Source organism: Hypanus sabinus, chromosome 17 (genome assembly GCF_030144855.1).
Source record: "Hypanus sabinus isolate sHypSab1 chromosome 17, sHypSab1.hap1, whole genome shotgun sequence".
Taxonomy (NCBI): domain Eukaryota; kingdom Metazoa; phylum Chordata; class Chondrichthyes; order Myliobatiformes; family Dasyatidae; genus Hypanus; species Hypanus sabinus.
This window is the reverse complement of record NC_082722.1, coordinates 16,613,112-16,637,165: the sequence shown is the minus strand read 5'-3', so window position 1 is coordinate 16,637,165 and position 24,054 is coordinate 16,613,112. Positions and strand designations below refer to the sequence as shown.

The following is a 24,054-nucleotide window of genomic DNA, read 5'->3' as shown; positions in this document are numbered from 1 at the left end:
AGGTGGTTCCTCAGGGTTGTTATAGCCGGGGGGGGGGGGGGTGATAGTGGGGACAAGCTCCCACTACCTACTAAATGTTCCCAATAGGTCTTAAATAGCCTCTGACAACCAAGTCCATCTCCTGACCTTCGTGTGTGTCTTACTGCTAAATCCAACGTAACTGTTTCTACAGACAGGAGAAGTGGCAAAGGTGGTTTACTGGTGCCTCATGGGGAATGTTTTGGGAGTAAACTGCAAGGGAAATCCAGAGCTGGAGTCCTTAAGGCAGCCCTACACTGAGTTCAACACTGACTGGCAGCTCCAGTGATGGCACTGGTGCCAAACTCTGCTATTCCTTTGGATTCATCAGGTGCCTGAACAGGAGAAGCCTGCTAGATGGGCAACAGCTTGCTCTCCAAATCATACTGCCACGGTGCGTACTCCCTCTCACCTCCCCAACAACAGTGGGCCTCATAGTGGTTAGGCTTAGTAGTCAGGGGATGTGATTAGGGTTAGGTGACATCTGATCAGTGGTTGGCTGAAGGTGGGAGGGAGGATTAATGGCCGGCACAAAAGGAGTGAGGGTCACTGGTTGCAGGAGGCAACATTGCTCGAGGAGGTGAGAGTGATTAGGGGAGGGTCAGTGGTCGGTTGTGGGTGACTCACTACCGGGGGTGGTTTTGGGCTGGGTAAGTGCTGCCAGAAGCTGGCTGATGACATGAATCATGTATGGGTGATTTAAAGTAGTGTGAGTGCTACACACCCTTAGGAGTCAGTGTGCACATCCAGGGTCCCCTGTCAACTGGAAACAGGAGACCTAGGCTTTAAGCAACTCTCAGAAGCAGCCTGCCCTCTCTTATGAAAGATCTCAATTCAGGTTATCCAGTAACATCCTCCTTTCCAAAATCCAAATTTGGCTAATCCAACTTATTTTCTTTATCTGAGTAGTTTCACCTTCAAATAAGTATTCCAAGCAAAACCTTAAGCCATCCATTAAACCAAGCTGTCTCTAATCACTTGAGTTAGCTACATTCAGAAGTGGATATTACATTGGCTGCTTGCCAGCAAAAAGCATTCTCCACAGATTCCTGCAGTCTCGTTTCTATAGCCTCCTATTATTTATTCACACATCCCTCAGGATATCTGGATATATCCCATCAGTTTCCGCACATCTGTCTTTCTGTTTAACTCAATAATTGGTCTACCAATTTAGCATCTACTTTACTGCTTAGCAATGGAGTGTTCCTGCTTACCTTCCTGCCACGTTCTGCTAGCAATAGAAATTGTGGATGTTTTGCAACCCCACATATAACACCACTATTCACAGACAAAGCTGGAGGCCAGGCACAGGAATGTGATTGGATGTCCCTGAGTGGGCAACTTGATAGAAGTGTACAAAATTACAAGAAGCATTTCTCAGGATGGAAATGTCAAATATTAGGGATCATAGGCTTAAGATGGACAGGGGTAACCTTAAAGGAGATATACAAAAGCAAATTTCTGCCCAAAGAGTGGTAGGTGCTTCGAACATGCTGCCAGAGGAAATGGTGGAAGCAGATATAACAGCAAAGCTATATTGGCACCTTAGTTGGCATAGACACTGTGAGCCAAAGGGCCTGTTTGTGCACTGTACTGTTCTATGTTCTGTACAATGCTGTTTCTATCGCCTGTATTCATGTGTGGTTGAATGAAATTTAATCTTGAATTTTGAACTAAGATCCTCAAGGGTCTTAATAGGATGGATAAGAAAAGAATATTTCCTTTAGGGAGCACTTGTAGAACCAGGATCACTGTTTAAAATTAAAGGGTCTTCCACTTCTGACACAGATGAAGTGAAATATTTGGAACTCTCTTCCTCAAAGAGCAGTATTTGAAATATTCTTAATGGTCAGGCAGACAGCATGTGGAGGGGAGTAGACTCCAAAGAAATTAATTGGAAAATGGATTAATGGATTGCTCTGGGAGCTGGCATAGTTTTAACAGTCTGAAATGCCTTCTTCCAAATGAAAGAAAAATGGAATAAAAACAAGAGGATGAAAGAGGTGATGTCACAACAGATTAGTTACTATCTTATGAAATGGACAAGCAGGCTTGAGGGGCTGCCGTTCCTGATCTTAGTATCAGTATGGAAAATTCAGCAGGTTCTTTCTCTGGGGATCCCACCCAGTATTTAGGAATATTCCTTTCACAAAGTAAAATACTTTACTGTTCTTTCCAGTATTTCGAGGCACCTGCTTCTGTTGCTCCCCAGCTCCTCCTCAGTCAAAGTACCTGAACTGGAATAGGTAACAAAGTGACCACATACCATTTTGAAGGGCCATTACTGGACGTGCTGCCAAGCACCAAGGATGAGAAATGTGTCAAAAGCAAACCGGTCAAGTACGCTGACATTGTTCCAGCTGGTCGGTGTGCACAGTCCACCAGTGGTGCCTCAGGCCTTCGGTAGCAAAACGGGAAGTGGCAGGTGACACCTAGCCCCACTGCACTCACTGAGAAGCCCTGGGCTTTCATTCAATTCTTACAGTAGCTTGTGCAGCTCATTCATATGCTGTATGTCAGTGGGAACATCCAGCAAATACTGAGCCAACACTGCGCAGCCTCACTCTGTTCCTCCTTCCTGAAGTGTGAACTACTACACACTCCAGAATGTAGTCTCACTCTTTCTCTCCTGAAAGCACGAATCTTGAAGCGAGTTGCATTCAGTCTCTGTTCATGCATATAGTGTTGTAAAGTCCATCTCTCCTGAGCACTCACACACTCAGTTTCTTGCTCTGGGTACGGCCTCACTCACTTACACTCAGTGGCCACATTATTAGGTACCTCCTGTACCTAATAAATTGGCAATTGAGTTATGTAAATGGTCTTCTGATGCAGTAGCCCACCCACTTCAAGGTTGGACATGTGTGATCAGAGATGCTCTTCTGCACACCACTGTAGTAACATATGGTTATTTGAGTTACTGACGCCTTCCTGTCTGTTTAAACCAGTCTGCCCATTCTCCTCTGATGTCCCTCATTAACAAGGCCTTTTCACCCACAGAACAGCCACTCACTGGATGTTTTCTGTTTTCACATCCATCATCCTCTGTAAACTCTAGACAATGCTATGTGTGAAAATCCCAGGAGAGCAGCATTTTCTGAGATACTCAAACCACCCCATCTGGCACCAACAAGCATTCTATAGTCAGTCACTTAGATCACATTTTTCTCCATTCTGATGTTTGGTCTGAACAACAACAGAACCTCTTGACCATGTCTGCATGCTTTTATGCATTGAGTTGCTGCCACATGATTGGCTGATTAGATATTTGCATTGACGAGCAGGTGTACAAGTGTGTCTAATGAAGTGGACACTGAGTGTATTCCCTCTTGAGTATTCTATCAATTGGTCTCTTCCACTCTGAATACTGTCCATCACTTTTCTGAGTGCAGTCAGCCCTTCCTGAGTGAAGTCTCCCTCAATCCATCCCTCTAAAGGGTAGTGTCACTCAGTCACTCCTTCCCAACTGTGCTGTCACTGAGTGTGCTGTCAACGTAGTTTCCCCCTCCCAGCACAGACTCAGCCTCTCCTCCTGAGGGTTCTGTTATTCAATTAGTCTCTCCCAAGCCTGTTCATCAGTCATTCTGCCTCCCGAATGTCACATCAGTCAATATTTCCCTTCCAAGTGTGATCACACTCTCTCCTTCTGGAGTTCATCCCTCCCTCCCGAGTGTAATGTCAGTCCCACCCTCACGGTCAGTTCCCTGAGTGCAATCTCTGTTCATTGTGCCTATTTCGGTCCTCCAGTGTAACAGAAGATATTTCCAGTGCAGGACGCCTACCTTCACAAACAGGGCTCCCTTGGCTGCCATTGAGTCACATCCTTTCCCATTGGGATAGCACTGAAATTCAACATCCAAAATCGGGTAACGGCTTGCAAAAAAGAGACCGCTGTTTAAAAACTTGAAGCTGCAGCAGCTTTGCCAGGCATAGCTCCCCACGTCGTACAACATGTACTGGAAGTAGGGGTTCAGCTGAGCTTTCAACCTCTCCGCCGCTCGCTTATCGAAGACCTCCTGCAGGCAGAGAAAGTCCAGGTTGGCGGGGAAGAAAGCTGAGAGCTCGTGGTCAAACGTCTCACCCTGATGCCTCTTCTTCTTCAGAGAGGACTTCTTCATGACGGAGGGCTTGTGGACAAACTTGTTGTTGGGGGTGGCTCCGCTCTCCGTGCTCCCGTCAGTGATCCTGAATTTGATCAGGGATTCCCTGGAAGTAGTATTGCTGTCCAGGCTATTCCTGTCCCCTTCTCTCTGCTGGTGGTTCGGTGTCTGGTCATTTTGGTTCTCCAGTTCAGCCTCCCCCTGCTGCTCCACGGGTTCAGTTACAGTCACCTGTACAGTGCAGACATCCACCTCCGTGCTGGGCGAGGGAGCTGCCTCCTCGCTGCAGATGCGGACAATGCAGGACTTACTGTCTCCATCGGTCTGCTCCCAGCCCAGCTTGTAGTCCTTGCCATCCTCGCTGCAGTTTCCAATGAAGTTGTCCCCTTTGTAATCCATGGAGGAAGTCCGCTTGATGCTGGCGCTATTGGGCCGGCTGTTCTCGCTGGCGTGAGTGCAGGCCAGGCTGCTCCAGCTCGCAGCGCTGATGGACGTGTTGGTCGGGGAGTCAATGTAGATCTTAATCTGGGGCCGACTGGCACCGTTGCGGATTCTCTTGCCCACCTCACAAGACCTGAGCTGGGTGTTGGAGAGGTTGTTGAAGCGGGCCAGGGAATCAGGCAGGAGGCAGACATTGGCCGTTGCGAAGCAGAAGCTTCTGCTGCCCAAAGCCTTCCAGCTGCCCGGCCCCATGCCCCCACCGGTCTCGGAGCTGTCCTCAAATCTAGAGTAGACGTAGGGCCTGCGGGCAGACTGCAGAGGGACCCAGATGACAAAGCCGACCAGAGCAAATGGCAGGGAGGCGAGCAGCAAGGCCAGGCAGATGGGGGTGACAATGGTGAGGCAGAGTGCCCTCAGGTAGCATGGGTCATCTCCCCTTTGATGCTTCTCGTAGCTGGTCGGCAAAAAGGACACCAACAGTCGGTCGGTGAACCAGTAGCAGGGAAATATGAGACCCCAGGACAGGGAGTGAAGGGTCTGTAGGAAGGAATTTGGAAAAGGAGATGTGTATAAAACCATGGCAAATGAGTGATGGCTGTAGGCTACCAGCTCCTACATCACGCCAGAGCCATCACTGTCTTCAGGAGGTCTATGGGTGTCTTAGATGACCACGGGGTTAATCATCTAGGAGACGTCTTCACCATCCTCATTTCAAAGGCAAATGATGAAGGAAAAGTGGCAGTGCTGCATCTCAGAAAGTGGCGCATAAGGGTTCCATCTGGGTCTTTCCCTGCTGATCCATCCAATGTCCATGGGAAATACTTCAGCACAGAACCTTGTTCTTCAGAACGGCAGCAGGAAAGCACCTGTAGGAAGAGGACAACAGAGAGAGATCACCGAGAGCACAAACATGGCCACCCAATGTCCCAGGGTGCATATGATAGGCCCAGTTCCTGTTCTCACTCTGTCACAGTACTGACAATGACCCTGGGCTGCTTCGCGACATTTGACCTGCTGGTTTCCATGGCTGCTGGCCCAAAATTAAAGCAAAGTGAGCTGCAAGCATCTGAGATAAGACCAGTTGACTATCAGTGACCCTCTGAGGCTCGAGCTTCACCATCAATAATCCTCTCAGGCAGTAGAGGTTCCCTATCAGCAACCCTCCGAGACACAAGGTTCACCAGATGTCTACAATCAATAACTGTCTAACACACAAACATCAACAACTGCCTCAGGATGACAGATTCATCATCAACCACTGGACAAGACACAAGTGGTTCAAAAAGAGGTTCTCTATCAACATTTCTGTGGCAGAAGGGGTTCATTGTTAACAAACCCCCTCAGACTCAGGCAACAATCTTCTTGTACATGAGGAGTTTACTATCAGCAACTCAGAGACACACAAAGTGCTAATGCTGTCATAAGATACTTCCCATCAACAATGCATATCCATGAGTATTGAAGCAGTTATTAATATTGGGCATCAGCCTCATATATAGTCTATGTTCCATATGTATGAAGCTGATGCCCAGAATTAATAAACAACAGACACAAGTGATGTGTGACCAGCAAACATCCAAAACATGACATGTGCAGTGATGACTCAGACAGAAGAGGTTCACAATCAATCATTATCTGAGAATTAAGAGGTTTGCTGCACACAGACACCTGAGGTAATCACAGTCAACAACTCCTGAGACACAACAGCATACATTAACAGCTGGCTGCAACATGAGAGGTCCTGTATCAACAGCTGTCAGAAACAGGAATCTCACACGTACCAATAACCATCGTAGAGCAGAGAATATTATCTACTGGGGCTTCTCAATTCTTCTCCCTTACTGCATCCCCCTCCCCCACTCACCTACCTTCCCCCTCACCTCACTTCACCTCTCACCTGCCAGCCTGTCCTCCTCCCCCTCTCCCCACCTTCTTCTTCTGACTTCTTCTTCCTTCCTTTCCAGTCCTGGTGAAGGGTCCCGGCCCAAAACTTTTGATGGTTTATTCCCATCCACGGACACTGCCTGGTTTGCTGAGTTCCTCCAGCATTTTGTGGGTGGTGGTGTAGACCTACACCTGCTTTCCTTGTCTTGCCAAGTGATCAAAGATCTGGCATACCCTACCAGAGAAAGTTTGGTGAGAGCCACAGGGTGTTCTGCAAATGATTCGGTGGGGGGAGCGACTGATTCGGGGTGTGGACGAGGGCTGAATGGCCTTTCAGTATGTGGGAGTTGTGAGGAATATTCCATCTCTACATTTGAAGTGAACTGAATGTATTGGGTGCCAGGATGTGACGTATTTATTGCAAAACACCCAGCTTAATTGCCTGCTCCTATTGGCAGAGTATTTGCATGCCTGATTCGTTAAGTTTAGAGAGTTATAGCAGAGGAGCAAGTCTTATTGCCCACCAGGTTCGTGGCGGACATCAACCGATGAATCCCATTTTATTCTTTTCACATTCCGGCAAACATCCCCCCGTTTATTTTCAAATAGGTTACAGAAATAAATAAAAATTATCAACCCTTCCCCCCTCCCCTTAACCCCTCCCCCTAACACATCCCTATAGGAAAAAAAAGAGAAGAAAGAAAGAAAGAAAGAAAGAAAGAAAGAAAGAAAGAAAGAAAGAAAGAAAGAAAGAAAGAAAGAAAGAAAGAAAGAAAGAAAGAAAGAAAGAAAGAAAGAAAGAAAGAAAGAAGAAAGAAAGAAAGAAAGAAAGATAGAAAGAAAGAAAGAAAAAAGAAAGAAAGAAAGAATGCCTGGATATCGGAAGATCCCCACATGCTCCATGGAGTTCATAATAGCTTTAATATGTATATTTGTTTCTTTCCCCAGATAACCAATAATTTTATCTTCAGAGCACCTATATATTTAACCCTATTTTTTTGTAAATAAGGGTGCCAAATTTTCAGAAATATTTCATATTTATCTCTTAAATTATAAGTAATTTTTTCAAGTGGAATGCAGCTAAAAATTTCATTCTTCCAACGATCTATACTTAAGTATGAATCCAATTTCCAAGTAACTGCAATAGCCTTTTTGGTTACTGCCAATGCAATTTTTATGAATTCTTTCTGATATTTATTCAATTTGGATTTTGATTTTATCCCTTCAATATTGCCTAGTAAAAATAATGTTAGATTATGTGGAAGTCGTATTCCAATAACTTGTTCCAGTAAAACTCTTAAATTTGTCCAAAAAGATTGAATTTTAAAACAAGACCAAGCAGAGTGTAAAAAAGTACCAATTTCTTGATTACATCGAAAACATTGATCAGATAAATTTGAGTTTAATCTATTTATTTTTTGTGGTGTAATATATACTTGATGTAAAAAAGTTATATTGTACTAATCTTCTACCACTCTCTATTTGCAATTTAGAGTGATCAATTACCATACTAGCCCGCACAGTCTTCGGGGTATGGAAGGAATGGAGCACCCGGGGAAGCCCACGTCAACATAGCAAGGAACTCATTCTATATAGACCACGGATTGAGCCTGGGTATCTGCAGCTGCCCAAACTAATTGTGCTGCATTCCTTGCATATTGTAATACACCATTTCTCTGCTGCCTTGCTATTATATCAAAATTGCATTTTAGGCTTGATATCAGTACTTTAAGCATAATACAGCTCTATCATTTCTCTGGTATCCACTGTTATGAAACATCACTTTTTCATTATTAGTTTTCTGGGCTACATCTTGTCACTACTTCTCTTCATTGTTGCCAAGGGCTGTCTTATCAAAGAAACCATAGTAACACATCCATACCATTATAATATGTACCTTTGGCATATTGCACCATAACCCAGCATTACTGTATCAATATTGTACTTCAATGCAATCTAGTATCACAAGATCTTTGCTGTATCCTATTGCAATATGCCAGCATTGTGTCATTGTAACAGACTATCATTATATCATTAGTTGTGTGGTGAAACAGCACTACTATATAATGCATTGCACAGTACGACAATATTATACATTGTTATCGAACTGACAGACATCATTACTACATAGGGTGCTTACTTTTGCCATTAGATTAATCATAGATGTGTTGCAAGCCTCTATCAACTTGCTCCTTACAATGATTGTTAGGCTCTCAACATACAATTTCACTGTCTGGCTCCTCATTGCTTTATGCCCTTCGGCCAGTACTCAAACACTGTCCTGTTGTGAAGTGGCTGACTAATGCTGTGTAAGGGTGGAGCTGTTTCCAGTCTTATGCCCAGAGATCAGCTCGGCATCCCAAATTCCATCAAGCTGCATGCAAAATCTCATTCTTTTCAAAAGGCAGAGTTGGGAGGAGTTCTTGAAGGATGGGAGAAGGGTGTACAAAATATTGACAAGTTTGGATTTCTTTTTCAGGATGGCATCTATTCCGAGAACTGTCTCTGCTGTTTGGAAAATAATAGATATTCAATTAGCCGAGGCAATTCAAGCTTACAGAGCACGTGTGTGGAACAAGGAGGCACTTACTAATCACTCCTCATGTTATCTTTTGCACATGCACAAGAAAAAAAATCTCAGTCCAAACCACCTACACACAATTTCCTTCTTATAACTTAGAAATGGGGAGACATTGGGCAGGCTGAAGGGGTAACCTGATAAAACTTTAAGAAGCATAGGGAGAGTCAAAATTGTTTTTTTTTTGTAAGAGGATCACAAACAAAAGAACATAGGCTTTAGGTGAGGGGAAGGAATACTAGAGAGCATTTCAGGGCACTGATTTTTTTATACAGAGAGTTATAATATCTGGAAATAGCGGCCACAGAGGTGTCTTGTTTAACGGGAAGCAATCCTTATATTTAAAAGCATTTAGGCAGTTACTTGATTAAGCAAAGCATAGAAGGATACAGTATGGGTGAATGGGGTTATTGTAGATGGGCTCAAATGTGATGGGATTAACAACTCTATGACTCTAAATAAATTCTTCCTTCTGTAATATCCCTGGTTTAAGACCATACTTTATTTTATTAATGCAGTAATGCTGTTGGTTTTTTTATTTTCTCAAAATGCAATGTGTTTCTTTAATTACATCATACAATCGAGTAATTCAGTTAATTGATAAATAAGGCTTGTTGACTCAGCCAACAGGATATGTCCTTTTAACATTCAGCCAATAAGATGCCCCAGAACATCCCAGAGGGATTGGGGGTAGCCATTTTCTGGAGAAAGCTGGAAGGAGAGAGATGGAAAAATGGGGACTGATGACAAACATGAGTGGAGAACATGGTAAAATGCTTACAGAATCCATTTGGAAGGACAGATACGGCTGTTGGAAAATCCTCATGCAGATAATGATCTCACAGAGAATATACAGATGACTTTTAATTAGCTAGTTATCACATGATCTTGGAGAAAGTTCAATGCCTTGTCCTTGGATGTTACACGGATATTTATTTGTGTTTCGCTTGGACTGTGTTTTCAGACAGAATTGTTTGGTACCGTAAGTAAAGAAAGTGAAGCAAACCAGATTGATTACGCAACAATGAGCTCCAATGATTATGTGCAAATATATGAGTAATGGGTCCTTTCCTTTCTTTCCTCTATTCTAGTTTAACATATTTTATTAATACAATTTCAATGGAAGCTTATACTGGTGTGAGTTAAACTATTGCTTCCTGCTGAACGGTAAATTTGCATGGGTGTGTCAGTGTTCAAACGAGTGACAGCCTCATTTTCCCTTAAAGGGAGACTCAAACTTTTCTAAAAACACAAAATGCTGGCAGAACTCAGCAGGCCAGACAGCATTTTGTGTTTTTATTTATTTCCAGCATCTGCAGATTCACTCGTGTTGCCCAATAACTTTTCTGTTTGTATTTACCCTAGATGTATTTTTTTTTTCAGAAATGGCCTTTTCATCATTATTCCCATGCATCGTAGAATTATGTTACTGTTGGTACTAGTTAACTGATTAGGAACCTATGGTGAGAGGGTTACATTTCATTAATATTGATCCCAGGTTCCTCTGATGTTGGTTTACTTGATTTCTGGGATTAAAGACCTTCCCATTCTGGTAATCAAATGTGTCTCGTTAGTTCATAGGGAGCATGAAGATTATTGGGGGAGGGTGGTCTGGATAAAATAATTAGCAAGGCTCTGAGCAGCAAAGGCTGAAGGAAAATGGCAGGTGGCAGACTTAAAACATTAGATGGGAGACAAAGAAACATTTACTTACCCTGAAGGTGGCAGAGGTCTAGGACTCTCTACCTTAAAGACTGATGGATGCAGGAACTCTCAACATATTTCCTTGTATATTTAAGGGCCCACAACCTGCAAGGCTACGGACCTAATGCTCGAAGTGCAATAAGATTGAGAAGCTCTCTTCAACTAGCAAAGAAGCAGTGGGCCAAATGGCCTTCACCTGTCCAGCAAATTTTCTTTGGTTCCTGAAATGAAGATAGGTCCTTCTCTTTACTCAATCTAATTAATCTACTCTCCCTCTCCCTGTTGAGACGTTAAATCACACAGGAGGCCGACTCTTCAGTTAATCCATCATTAAATGCAACACAGTGGTGAAGCATTAAGTCTCTCAGCACTCCAGCTGATGTTGTCAGTCAAACCCTACCCCCTACACAGGCAGGGGGTGCCAGGTAGGGCAGGATTGGAGGTGGGGATGAGGATTGGGTGGGAAACAGATGAAGCTTTAGGCCGCTTGTTGAGTGCTTGCTCAGATTGCCAGAATAAAGTGTCTCTTTGTCGGTAAAAATTCTCTTCCTACAGCAGCTTTAATATACAGACTTCCCTCCATTAATACCTGAGCTGACTGGGACGGGTTGCAGAAGTACCAAGTGAAGAATGAGCCCCTGTTGAGGAGCAGGCTCTCATTCCGCCTGAAGAAGGCTGTGCTTTGTCAGTCACACAGTCAGGAACTGTTTCATTAATAGTTTTCCAGCCAGCTTCATTGCTGCAACATTTATATTTCCCACACTAATGTTTAGGCTTTCTTCAGTCATATTTATTTCCACTGGGTTTTGAGGTATCAATGTTGCTCTGTGGCTGCTCGCTCTGACTTTAGACAACCACAGAAGTGCTCACAGGGTCTGGCTGCAAGTAACAATCTGTCTAGGCACCTTTAAAGCTAATCAAATTTAGCTAATTAAAGGTAAAAAATCAAGCTTTTCATGAATCAAATTTAAATTATTATCATAATGTGGACCAATATGGTAGGAAGACCAGAGAGACATAATATTTGAGTATTATGTAAATGATGAAAAATTCAGAGATGCTAACGTACAAAGGAATCTGGGTGTCCCTGTAAACCAATCACTGAGAGCAAACATGCAAGTGTAGCAGGGTATGACGAGCTGGCCTTCATTGCAAGGCGTTTCGACTACAGGAGCAAGAATGGCTTAGTCCAGTTTTGCAGGCCTTTGGTGAGATCCTACAATACCTAAGGAAGGATATATTTACCAGAGTGAGGATGGAACAAAATTGCAACAGTCTGGTGCTTAGGGTGGTGGGATTGCCATATAAGAAGAGATTGGATCTACTAGACTGTGTTCAAAAGAATGTGCAGAGATCTCATTGAAATGTATACCATTCTGGTAAGAAAGATATTTCTCCATGCCAAAGAGTTTGAGAATCAACGGCTGGAGCCTCAGGATATGTGGTAAGGCATTTACGATGGGCATGAGAACATTTTTCTTCACTCGGAAGGTGTTGGACTTGTAGTGTATTTAATATTTCAGTAATATTTGAATAAGATTGTAAAGCATTAATTAAGCATGTTTGTTTGCTTACATAATGCATTATGGGTTATACATAATGTAGGATTTGCAAGTCACTTTACGTGCTTAGCAAAAGCTCGTCCAAAAACAGTAGCCTTACACTGACGTCATTACGTCAGACGCCGTCTCTTAAAGTGACTATAACAACTCAATGATGGCGTTTCTGAATTATGTAGACCAGTTTATATTATGAACAATATGTGTCATTTGTCACCCATTACATTTCTCTTCACAGTCTTGCCCAGAATTCACAAAGAATCAGCATTGTGAGTCTGTCTGCAACCAGTGGCTCGGGTCCCATGTTGGATACAGCTCGTACCTCTGGCTCGTCCAGGGGTGGTCATGTCGTGAAGCAGGGGGAATGGTCGGTGGGCCGGTTTAAGGCGATCTGCAGAAATACATTAAAGGTTTACCCCTTCTATCGGCAATAAAATTCTTCACGCCCCGTTCCAAAATGTGGAACGAGCCATCGTAAGGGGGTGTTGATGTGGACAAAAACGAAAGAGGGTCAACTGGAACCAAAGAGTGTTGTACACCATGATAGGAGTAGGAATAGGTGTAAAATAATTGAGTTCACTGGGAGGGCGGAACGCTGCTGAGACGCGACCAGCATCCCGAATAAAATCAGCAGGCAGCCGTAGTGGCTGCCCGTTCACCAACTCAGCTGCGGGGCCATTCTGAGCCCCAGCAAGACCCACGGGAGACGATCGTCCGTCAGGGAGGCCCCCAGAGCGGCCTTTGAGGAACACACAGGCCATTGGACTGCGGGTGATACACCACGGTGTAATGCTCTCACCTTCCAGAGGTCTGACGTGAACTGGGGATTGCAGTCTATCAGATGGGGTGCTGGACCAAGCGACCCAGGTGTTGATCAACATCCGAGCCATGCCTGCAGCTGCCGCTGATGCTCTGGCCACCTGGTGGTCCGGTCCACCGTGGTAAGGAGATGCGTGAAACCACAGGGAATAGGGACCAACCAAGTCCACATTGACGTGGTTAAATCGTGGCTCAGGGACCTCGAAAGGTGCCGATGGTGCCCGAACGAGAAGGTTAATTTTCTCCCGCAGACACACAACGCAGGCAGCCGTCCAGTCTTGTGCGTCCTTCCTAGGGCAGTGCCACACGAACTTCACAGCGATGCGTTTCTGCCCGGGTGTGAGGGGCTGTGAATGAAGTTAGCAGCAGGCACTGTGGGGCGAGACATCGCGCGGGTGAGAAACTCCTCTGTCCCCGAACTGGACGTCAGCCAACCACAGAGCCGTGACTGCCGTCCTGCCAGCCTGGACCTCTTGGTCAGCTACCCCGATGTCTATGACACCAGCTCCAGCTTTCCTGAGCCGTGCTGTATGCCAGTCGTGAATTCCGAAATGTAGGCCAGGTGGCGTTGCTGCCGTCCAGACCAAGGGTCTGACATTTAGTCTCGAGAGATTGCCGACCCCCCAGTGGAAACCGAAGGGCGGGGGTGGGCTGAAAACGGCGAACAGCTGCTACACACCTCCAGCCAACGTTCATGCACAGCATAGTCCGAGATGTCAGTAGCGATGGCCAGTGGGGTCGCGTTCGGAAGAGCTCTTTTGATGTGAAAAACTCTGGGCAGGTCGACTGACCGTGCAAGCTATTAGGGGCGCTGCTTTAAGCGCCCTGTACAACAGTTCAGCAGCTCGTGGAATGAAATGGTGATAGATATTCACCATACCTAAAAAGTCTTCCAGTGCTTTGGTAGTGAGGGGCAGTGGAAAGTTCATAATAGCGGCGACTTTTGACGACCGTGGTGTCGCAGCATGCGGTGGCCGAGAGAGTTAATAATAGACAACCTGAACTGGCATTTAGTGGGATTAATAATCAGCCCACGTTGGCTCACGCGCGTGAAAAGTGTGTGGAGATGTGATAAATGTCGAGTTTTGAATGTGCTGGGTCCAGGTAAACACAATTTTTTTTTAACACAAGAGTCCATTAATTGTTGGAAAGTTTGTGCTGCATTTTTCAGTCCAAATGACTTGTGCAGAAACTCAAACAGGCCAAACAGGATTGTAACAGGAGTTTTGGGAACATCCTCAGCGTACACAGGCACTTGATGGTAAATCCTGATTAAGTCCACTTTAGAAAAAAATGATCTTTCTGGCTAAACGTGCTGAAAAGTTGTGAATCTGTGGATCGGGGCTGGTGGCGGTACATTGTCAGCACCACCATTAGGCGTGGGGACCATGTGCAGAGTGAAGCCCAAGTGCTATTTGACCTGCTCACAACGTTGGCAAACTCAGCCTGGGTGCTGGCCAGCTTTCTGAGTTCTTTATGGAAATGAGGTGCTTGATCCAAGGCTGTGTGACTGTAATGGAAAATGTGGGCTTGGTGAATTTGGGAATTCACCCAGAAGGTGCATGAATTCACAAGAGGCAGTGCATGTACTAGACAGGGTCCTCATGGTGAACTCACTGGGGGTGTAAGATAATGGCCCACGATCCTTTGCTCCCACATGCCTGCAGTTCTTAAGATCTACTGACAGTCCTTCGGTACCCTCTAAGTTGAGAGCTCAAGTGTTGGAGGATCTACATGCCAGTCAAATGAAAGCATTTGTCTAAGGGCCTAGAATAGCTCAGGTCAAGCAGCTTGTTATGCACTGTTCAGGATGCCAACACGCCCAGAAGAAAGGTGCCCAGAGCTGTCAGAGCACTCACTGCAGTCCCAGACTCAACTCCTACAACCACACAGAGGAGGGCCCCAAACCCGAGATCATTTCACAATCACAAGTCTTGCCTGAGTGAAAGATGTTCCCCACAAGAGCAAGAAATCCTCTACAGTAAGAAATCTTCAGGGCTGAATGGGACAATTTAAAATTTACTGTGCTGTGGATGTCTATATTATAGTTTATTATATTATATACTGTGTGTGTACACCATATAATGACTAGAGAGCAGTATGTTACATATTTCAATTGAGATGTATTCTATATTGAGTTGAAGTTTATTGCTAAGCAGGGAGGAGTGTTATGTATTTAAAATTTCAGTAATATTGGATTAATGTAAATAATTAATAACAGCATTATGTGTCACGTAGTATAATGTAGATGATCATGGGTCTACAACCATGGTTGTTCTTGGCAATTCTACGAAAGTGGAAATTGCCTTCTTCTGGGCAATGTCTTTACAAGATGGGCGAGCTCAGCCATTATCAATACTCTTCAGAGATTGTCTGCCTGGGATCAGAGGCTGCATAACCAAGACTTGTGCTATGTACCAGCTGCTTGTATAACCATCAACCACCTGCTCCCATGGCTTCACGTGACCCTGATTGGGGGTGGGGGGTTGGCTAGGCAGGTGTTACACCTTGCCCGAGGGTGACCTGTAAATATATCATTTGATGAAACATTCTTTGTTCACATAATGCATTATGGATTATATTAAGAAGTACGTGAATGGCATACACCACTGTGCCAAGTCATATATGCATGGCTCGCTGAAGTAAAACTAAATGTACACAAGTTATCCTGACTCCTGTGTTTTTATTTCAATTAGTTTTATGTCTTGGAGTGACAAAACATAACAGAACATGTAGAATTCTCTACTGCAGAAGGAGGGAGACCAAGTTACTCAATATATAAACTCTGCTAAGATTTGTGTGATAAGTTATAAATGCTGTCCAAATAAATGTTGTTTGTGTTGCCTGGAAACAGTTCTCTTATGTTCTCTCTCTCTTCTATTCCTTGGAATGTAGACAGCTGACACCAAACTATGGTCTTCAAAGAACTACGATGTAAATACAATGAGTCTATAAACTTGCGCAATTTGTCAGTGCCCTATCAACTGTGGGGAAATGCACATTCCCACACTACTTGTATGCTAAAGGTAACACATGTAAGATTGGGAGTGCACAGTTTTCTGATATGTTTACCTTATGGGTGCTGGGAATAGGCAATAATCCCCCCCAAGTGGCCATAATCTCCTCCATCACCTCCATTCAGGGCCCTACACAGTCCATCCAGGTGAAGCAATAACGTCGCCTGTGAATCTGCTGGGGTTGTCTATTGTGTCTGGTGCTCCCGATGCAGTCTCCTTCACACTGGTGAGACCTGTCATAAATTGGGGACCACTTTGTTGAGCGCCTCTGCTCCATCTGCCAAGAGCTGAACTTCCCAGTGGTCAAGCATTTTAATTCTGATTCCCGTTCCAACATATCATTCATGGTTTCTTCTTGTGCCACGATGACTCCTCAGGGTTGTGGTCCACTTTCCTGTCCTATCAGATTTCTTCTTCTCCAGCCCTTTGCCTTTCCTACTCAGCTGTCCTCTCTCCCTTCCCTCCTCCCCACCTTTCTATTCTGGTGTCTTCCACTTCCTTTTTAGTCCTGAAGAAGGGTCTCAGCCTGAAATGTTGACTGTTTACTCTTTCCCATAGATGCTGCCTGACCCATTAAGTTCCTCCAACATTTTGTGTGTGTTGCTTTGGATTTCCAGCAACTGCAGAATTTCTTGTGTTAATAATACATAATGCATGCCTTGTTGTTATTCCAAACAAACCATTGACACTGGCATCTTGCCAATCATATCATCCCATTCATTACTTTTTACTGCAACTGCTGGCCAAGGATGACTAGCCTCCACATATAAAAAGTGGAAAGATCAATGCATAAATGACACAGGGAGCAGTTAGAATTACCACACAAAAATGGGGTTTCCATCTTCAGCAAATCCAATAAGGTCAATGCAGCAACTATATGTGTATCCAGTTTATTTAATGGTTGTTGGGTTTGTCAGGGGGGAAAAGGGTGAGCCACTGGTTAGGTTGAATGGTTGTATCTATCTTTACTTACATCTATGGATGAGTTATTCTTAGAACCAAATATTGTAGGATCAAAGGTTCTTAAAGAATATCGTAATGAGATGTATTCAAATAAATCTAATCGAGATCTCATAACGTTTTCACAACACAAAATATTCAAACATAACACTGCACAGGAGAAGGGAAGTCCGGCTGTCATGGGTCATATGAGTGCCACATCTGTGCAGCAGGTCAGTATTTCATTATAAAGCCATGGTATGAAGCCTGGAACCTCGCCAGTTTCATAGCAGCAAGCTGTCATTCTGAATCAATAGAGCAGTCTAAAGACTTACATAAGAAATAAGAGCAGGAGTAGGCCATCCAGCCCATTGAGCCTGCCCTGCCATACTATAAGATCACGGCCAATCTGTCCGTAAACTCAGCTCCATCTACCTGCCTTTTCCCCATAACCCTTAATACCCTTATTATCTAAAAACCTATCTAACTGTATCTTAAATATATTTAGTGAGGAAGCTTCAAGCACTTCCCTGGGCAGAGAATTCCACAGATTCACCACTCTGGGAAAAACAGTTTCTCCAAATCTTCTCCCCTGAATCTTGAGGCAATGCCCCCTAGTTCTAGTCTCACCTACCAATGGAAGCAACTTTCCTACTTCTATCTTATCTATCACTTTCAAAATTTTGTATGTTTCTATAAGATTCACTTTCATTCTTCTAAACTCAAGCGAGTATAGTCCTAGGCAACTCATTCGCTCCTCATAGGTTAACCCCTGCATCCCTGGAATCAACCTGCTGAACCTCCTCTGCACTGCCACCAAAGCCGTCTGTTCTGCCTCAAGTAAGGAGACCAGAACTGCACACATTACTCCAGGTGCGGCCTCACCAGTACCCTGTATAGTTGCAGCATGACCTCCCTGCTCTTGAATTCAATCCCTCTGGCAATGAAGGCCAACATTCCATTTGCCTCCTTAATAACCTGTTGTACCTGCAAGCCAACGTTTTGTGATTCTTGCACAAGCACTCCCAAGTCCCTCTGCACAACAGCATGCCGCAATCTTTCACCATTTAAATAATAATCTGCTCTTCTATCAGTCCTTCCAAAGTGGATGATCTCACATTTACCAACGTTGTATTCCATCTGTCAGACCTTGGCCCACTCATTTAACTTATCTATATCCCTCTGCAGACTCTCCACATCCTCTGTACAATTTGCTTTTCCACTCAGTTTAGTATCATCAGCAAATTTTGCTGCACTACACTCAGTCCCCTCTTCCAAGTCATCAATGTAAATGGTGAACAGCTGCGGGCCCAGCACTGACCCCTGCGGCACCCCACTCACCACTGACTGCCAACCGGAGAAACACCCATTTATACCAACTCTCTGCCTTCTGTTGGTTAATCAATTCACTATCCATGCCAATACACTTTCTCCGACTCCAAGCATCTTTACCTTATTTATAAGTCTATTTTGCAGCACCTTATCGAACACCTTCTGGAAATCCAAGTGTACGTCATCCACCTGTTCCCCTCTATCAAAGAACTCCAGTAAGTTTGTCAAACAGGACCTGCCCTTTCTGAATCCACATTGCGTCTGTCTAATGGAACCACTCCTTTCCAAATGTTTCACTATTTGTTCCTTGACAGCTTCAAGCATTTTCCCGACTACAGATGTTAAGCTAACTGGTCTATAGTTACCCGTCTTTTGCCTACATCCTTTCTCAAAAAGTGGCGTGACATTTGCTGTTTTCCATCTGCCGGGACCTGCCCAGAACCATAGAACCATAGAACATTACAGCACAGAAACAGGCCTTCTTAAGCAGAGTTTAGAGAGTTTTGATAAATGATTACCAATGTGTTTACTATAACCTCCGCCAATTCCTTCAGCACCCTGGGATGCATCCGATCAGGACCAGGGGACTTATCTACCTTCAGGCCCTCTAGTTTGCTCATCACTATCTCTTTAGCGACAGTGATTTTATCAAGGTCCTCACCTCCCATTTCGTCCATTACATCCTTTGGCATATTAGACATGTCCTCCACCATGAAAACCGATACAAAATAGTTGTTCAATGCCTCAGCCATTTCCTTATCCCCCAATATCAATTTCCCCTTCTCGTCTTCCAAGGGACCTACGTTGACTTTAGCCACCCTCTTCCACTTTATATGTTTATGAAAACTTTTGCTGTTTTTATATTTTGTGCTAATTTACTTTCATACTCTATCTTCCCTTTCCTTATTTCTTGTTTAGTTGTACTTCGTTGCTTTTTAAAGTTTTCCCAATCCTCTAGTCCCCCACTACTCTTTGCAACTTTGTGCACATGAGCTTTTAATTTGACACTATATTTTATTTCCTTAGTTTTCCAAGGCTGGCTCTCCCCACACTTACTGTCCTTACTTTTGACTGGAATATACTTTTGTTGAGCACTGTGAAAAATCTCTTTGAAAGTATTCCACTTCCTCAACTGACCTACCAATTAGCCTGTGCTCCCAATCCACATCAGCCAACTCCTCCCTCTTCCCGTTGTAGTCTCCCTTGTTCAAGCATAATACACTAGTTTTAGATATAACTATTTCATCCTGCATCTGTGTGCAAAATTCAATTATACTATGATCACTCTTTCCAAGAGGATCTCTGACTACAAGATCGTTAATCTTATCTGTCTCATTGCACTGGACTAGATCTAAGATAGTATTTTTCCTTGTAGGTTCACTAACATCTGCTCAAGAAAGCCATCATGGATGCATCCTATGAAGTTCTCCTCAAGACTTTCTTGACCAACCTGATTCACCCAATTTAAGTGGAAGTTAAAATCCCCCATGACAACTGCGTTCCATTCTTACAACCCTCAGTTATTTCTTGGTTAATCACCTCTGCCACTGCAATATGTTTATTAGGTGGACTATAGACAACTCTCACCAATGATTTTTTCCCTTTACTATTCTTAATCTCTACCCAGATGGACTCAACATTCTGCTTCATAGATCTTATATCATCTCTCACAATCGCCCTGATCTCATCCCCTAATCAAGAGCGCCACCTCACCTCCTCTGCCGTTCTGCCTATCTTTCCATATTACCTGATACCCTTGGATATTTAATTCCCAGTCATCTCCACTTTGCAACCAGGTTTCTGTAATGGCCACTAAATCATATGCCTTGGTACTGAACTGTGCCACAAGTTCACAAACCTACAGATAAAGTGCCTTTATACTCATTGTCCTTTTAGAATCTGGTGACCTATGCGATTTTTGCTTTTTACGTTTATGCACTCTACTCTTACTTTTTTCTTCACTGACTCTAGCTTTGGTTTCTGCATCACTTCCCTCTTCTTTTCTGTGTGGGTTCCCATCCCCCTGCCATATTAGTTTAAAGCCTCCCCAACAGCACTAGCAAACAATCTCTCTAGGACATTGATCCCGGCCCTTCTATCATTCTAGGTTGAATTCACAGTAGCTTTTCTGCAATAGAGGCTGTCGTAAAGAGATGCAGCGCAGAAACCCTTTGGTCCAGAGAGGTTATGCCGACTAACAGTCACACTCATTTATGTTAATCTCATTGTATTCTCCACATACACTTACCAACTCCCTTTAGGTTCTGCTGCTCTCAGCCACACAGTAGGGGCAATTTAGAGTGGCAGGTTCAATGTTTGGGAAGTGGGAGGAAACTGGAGCACACAAATAAATAAAAAAAATAAATCTACCTAGACAATCTTCGAGCTGTGTCAAGCTGTCCAGCAATCCTTTGAATTTAATCCTAGCCTAATCATGGGACAATTTGCAATGACCAATTAACCTACCAACCGGTACATCTTTGGACTGTGGGAGGAAATTGGAGCACACGGAGGAATTGCATGCGGTCACGGGGCCAGCAGTAGGAATTGAACCTGGGTGGCTTGTATTGTAAAGCGTTGTGCGAACCACTACACTGCCGTGTCACAGGGGAGATCCTTCAAGCTCCACCCTGGTCTCTGGCACTTTTTATGCAGCTGTGGGTCTCAAGGCTTTACATGGTTAACTGGATGTTAACACATTTCACTGTTAATGTAATCACTGGGAAAATGCTGCCAAATCTACTTCATTTAAATTAATTGCTCAATACTTGGGGATTATGTTTGGTTATTTTGGAAGGAATATGTCATATGTTTTAGTTGCTAATTGGTAGAGTGATTTTTCTGATGGGTTTAAAGAAACACATTTAGACATTTGGTTCTTCAGCTTTTGAGTGTTGGCAGCCTTTATGTTTTCTGAAAGGATTCTCCGTCACACAACACATCACAGTGAGATGTCAGCATGTGCAGCTCAACAGATAATATCTCTGATGCCCAGATTATCCCCTAAATCATAATCTCACAGCTGGGCTTGCAGCATCACTGAAACCAGACACTCTTCAGGAACAGTCAGGCAATGATTTCTTTTAAATACAAGGAAAGGATTCAATAGTGTTAATCCTTAAAAGATTAAATTGCAATCGATGCTCTGGGGGCTTGGATTGTCACGAGTTGTGGTCACAAAGCGTGGCAATTTGAGCTGCATTGATGCAGATGGATGTTAGTCTCGACTGTGTATATACATATATAGAGCAGGGATTAAATTGGCCCATGCCAAGCTATATGAGAAAATATGGGCTTCCAGTATCATACAGTGGAATGGTTGGCAGACACAACTTGAACTTAAACGGTACTTTTGCTATACTAAAATGTCAATTCACAGAAGTTTCATCAGATAAACTCTGACGCCACAGATTGAGGGTCTCTGATCAGAAGCATTGTTTCATACTCCACAGTTGTGACGTGACCTGCTGAGTGTTTGCAGCATTTTCTATTTTTACTTCAGATTTCCAGCATCTGTTTTTTTTTAAATTATGATGCTCATCCATTTAAAGGAATTCAGGGCATGTGTTCAATAGCATGGTCAAAGAGGTGGGTTTGAAGGAAGGTAGTGAAAGAGGAGAGAGAAAGAGAAGCAGAGAGGTTTGGAACTTAACTGGAGATCTGGGATCTGAGAGGATTCGGGTACAGCTGCACATAGTGGGGTAGTGTCCTACAACACTGAAGGGTAGGTCAGTATTGGAGCTGTTGCAGAGAACTCAGAGACTGATAGAGACACAGCAAGTCACAGAGCGACAGAAGTTGTACCTTTGAGCACCTTTGCACCATTCGCAACAGGGAGGAATTCCCTGTGAAATACCATTTTAATTGCATTCCTCATTCCAACATGTCACTTATGGCTTCTTCTACGACCATGATGAGATAATTCTCAGATTGGAGGAACAACACCTCATATTCTGTTTAGGTAGACTCCAACCTGATGTCATGAACATCGATTTCTCCAACTTCTGGTAATTTCTCCCCCCTCCCCCTTCTTTCCTTTTCCATTCCCCATTCTGGCTCACCCTTACTCCTTCTCTTCTTCTCACCTGCTTATTACTTCCCTCTGGTGCCCCTCCTCCTTCCCTTAGTTCACTCCTTGCCTATCAGATTCTTTCTTCTTCAGCCCTTCACCTTCTCCACCTATCACCCCCGTGCTTCTTCAGCCCTTCACCTTCTCCACCTATCACCCCCGTGCTTCTTCAGCCCTTCACCTTCTCCACCTATCACCCCCGTGCTTCTTCAGCCCTTCACCTTCTCCACCTATCACCCCCGTGCTTCTTCAGCTCTTCACCTTCTCCACCTATCACCCCCGTGCTTCTTCAGCTCTTCACCTTCTCCACCTATCACCCCCGTGCTTCTTCAGCCCTTCACCTTCTCCACCTATCACCCCCGTGCTTCTTCAGCCCTTCACCTTCTCCACCTATCACCCCCGTGCTTCTTCAGCCCTTCACCTTCTCCACCTATCACCCCCGTGCTTCTTCAGCCCTTCACCTTCTCCACCTATCACCCCTGTGCTTCTTCAGCTCTTCACCTTCTCCACCTATCACCCCCGTGCTTCTTCAGCTCTTCACCTTCTCCACCTATCACCCCCGTGCTTCTTCAGCCCTTCACCTTCTCCACCTATCACCCCCGTGCTTCTTCAGCTCTTCACCTTCCCCACCTATCACCCCCGTGCTTCTTCAGCTCTTCACCTTCTCCACCTATCACCCCCGTGCTTCTTCAGCTCTTCACCTTCCCCATCTATCACCCCCGTGCTTCTTCAGCTCTTCACCTTCTCCACCTATCACCCCTGTGCTTCTTCAGCTCTTCACCTTCTCCACCTATCACCCCCGTGCTTCTTCAGCTCTTCACCTTCTCCACCTATCACCCCCGTGCTTCTTCAGCCCTTCACCTTCTCCACCTATCACCCCCGTGCTTCTTCAGCTCTTCACCTTCCCCACCTATCACCCCCGTGCTTCTTCAGCTCTTCACCTTCTCCACCTATCACCCCCGTGCTTCTTCAGCTCTTCACCTTCCCTACCTATCACCCCCGTGCTTCTTCAGCCCTTCACCTTCTCCACCTATCACCCCCGTGCTTCTTCAGCTCTTCACCTTCTCCACCTATCACCCCTGTGCTTCTTCAGCTCTTCACCTTCTCCACCTATCACCCCTATGCTTCTGACTTCATCCATACCCTACCTACCTTCCCCTCACCTGGTTTCACCTATCTCCTTCCAGCTTGTACTCCCTCCCCTCCCCCACCTTCTTATTCTGGCTTCTTCCTCATTCATTTCCAGTCCTGATGGAGGATCTCAGCTCGAAATATTGACTCTTTATTCCTCTCCATGGATGCTGCCTCACCTGCTGAGTTCCTCCAGCATTTTGTGTGTGTTACTCTGGATTTCTAGATCGGCAGAAGCTCATGTGTTAATGTTTGAAGTAGGGTGCAACCAGTTCAATGAAGTTTGAGAATACTGAAATGCTATACTATTTGGTTTGACTACCTGGGACTCTTTTTCAACCCAGCTGAAGTTAGTTGAAATGCTTAGACAAACACATGTCTTTCCACCACATGCTCACATTGGCAAGGAGAAAGGGGATTTTAAAGACAGGCTGGTTGCAGTCCACATTTTCCAGATGACCTC

The 24,054-nt window shown here is 44.5% G+C and overlaps 1 protein-coding gene across 1 annotated transcript in view; it reads right to left on the bottom strand.

Moving 5' to 3' along the window:
- smpd3 (sphingomyelin phosphodiesterase 3) overlaps positions 1-24,054 on the bottom strand; it is a 144,803-nt gene that overhangs the window by 61,610 nt on the left and 59,139 nt on the right. Inside the window, exon 2 of the mRNA XM_059993445.1 lies at positions 3,801-5,425. Coding sequence (XP_059849428.1) covers positions 3,801-5,138 — 1,338 coding nt within the window. The 5' untranslated portion in view covers positions 5,139-5,425. The remainder of the gene's footprint in view (positions 1-3,800; positions 5,426-24,054) is intronic.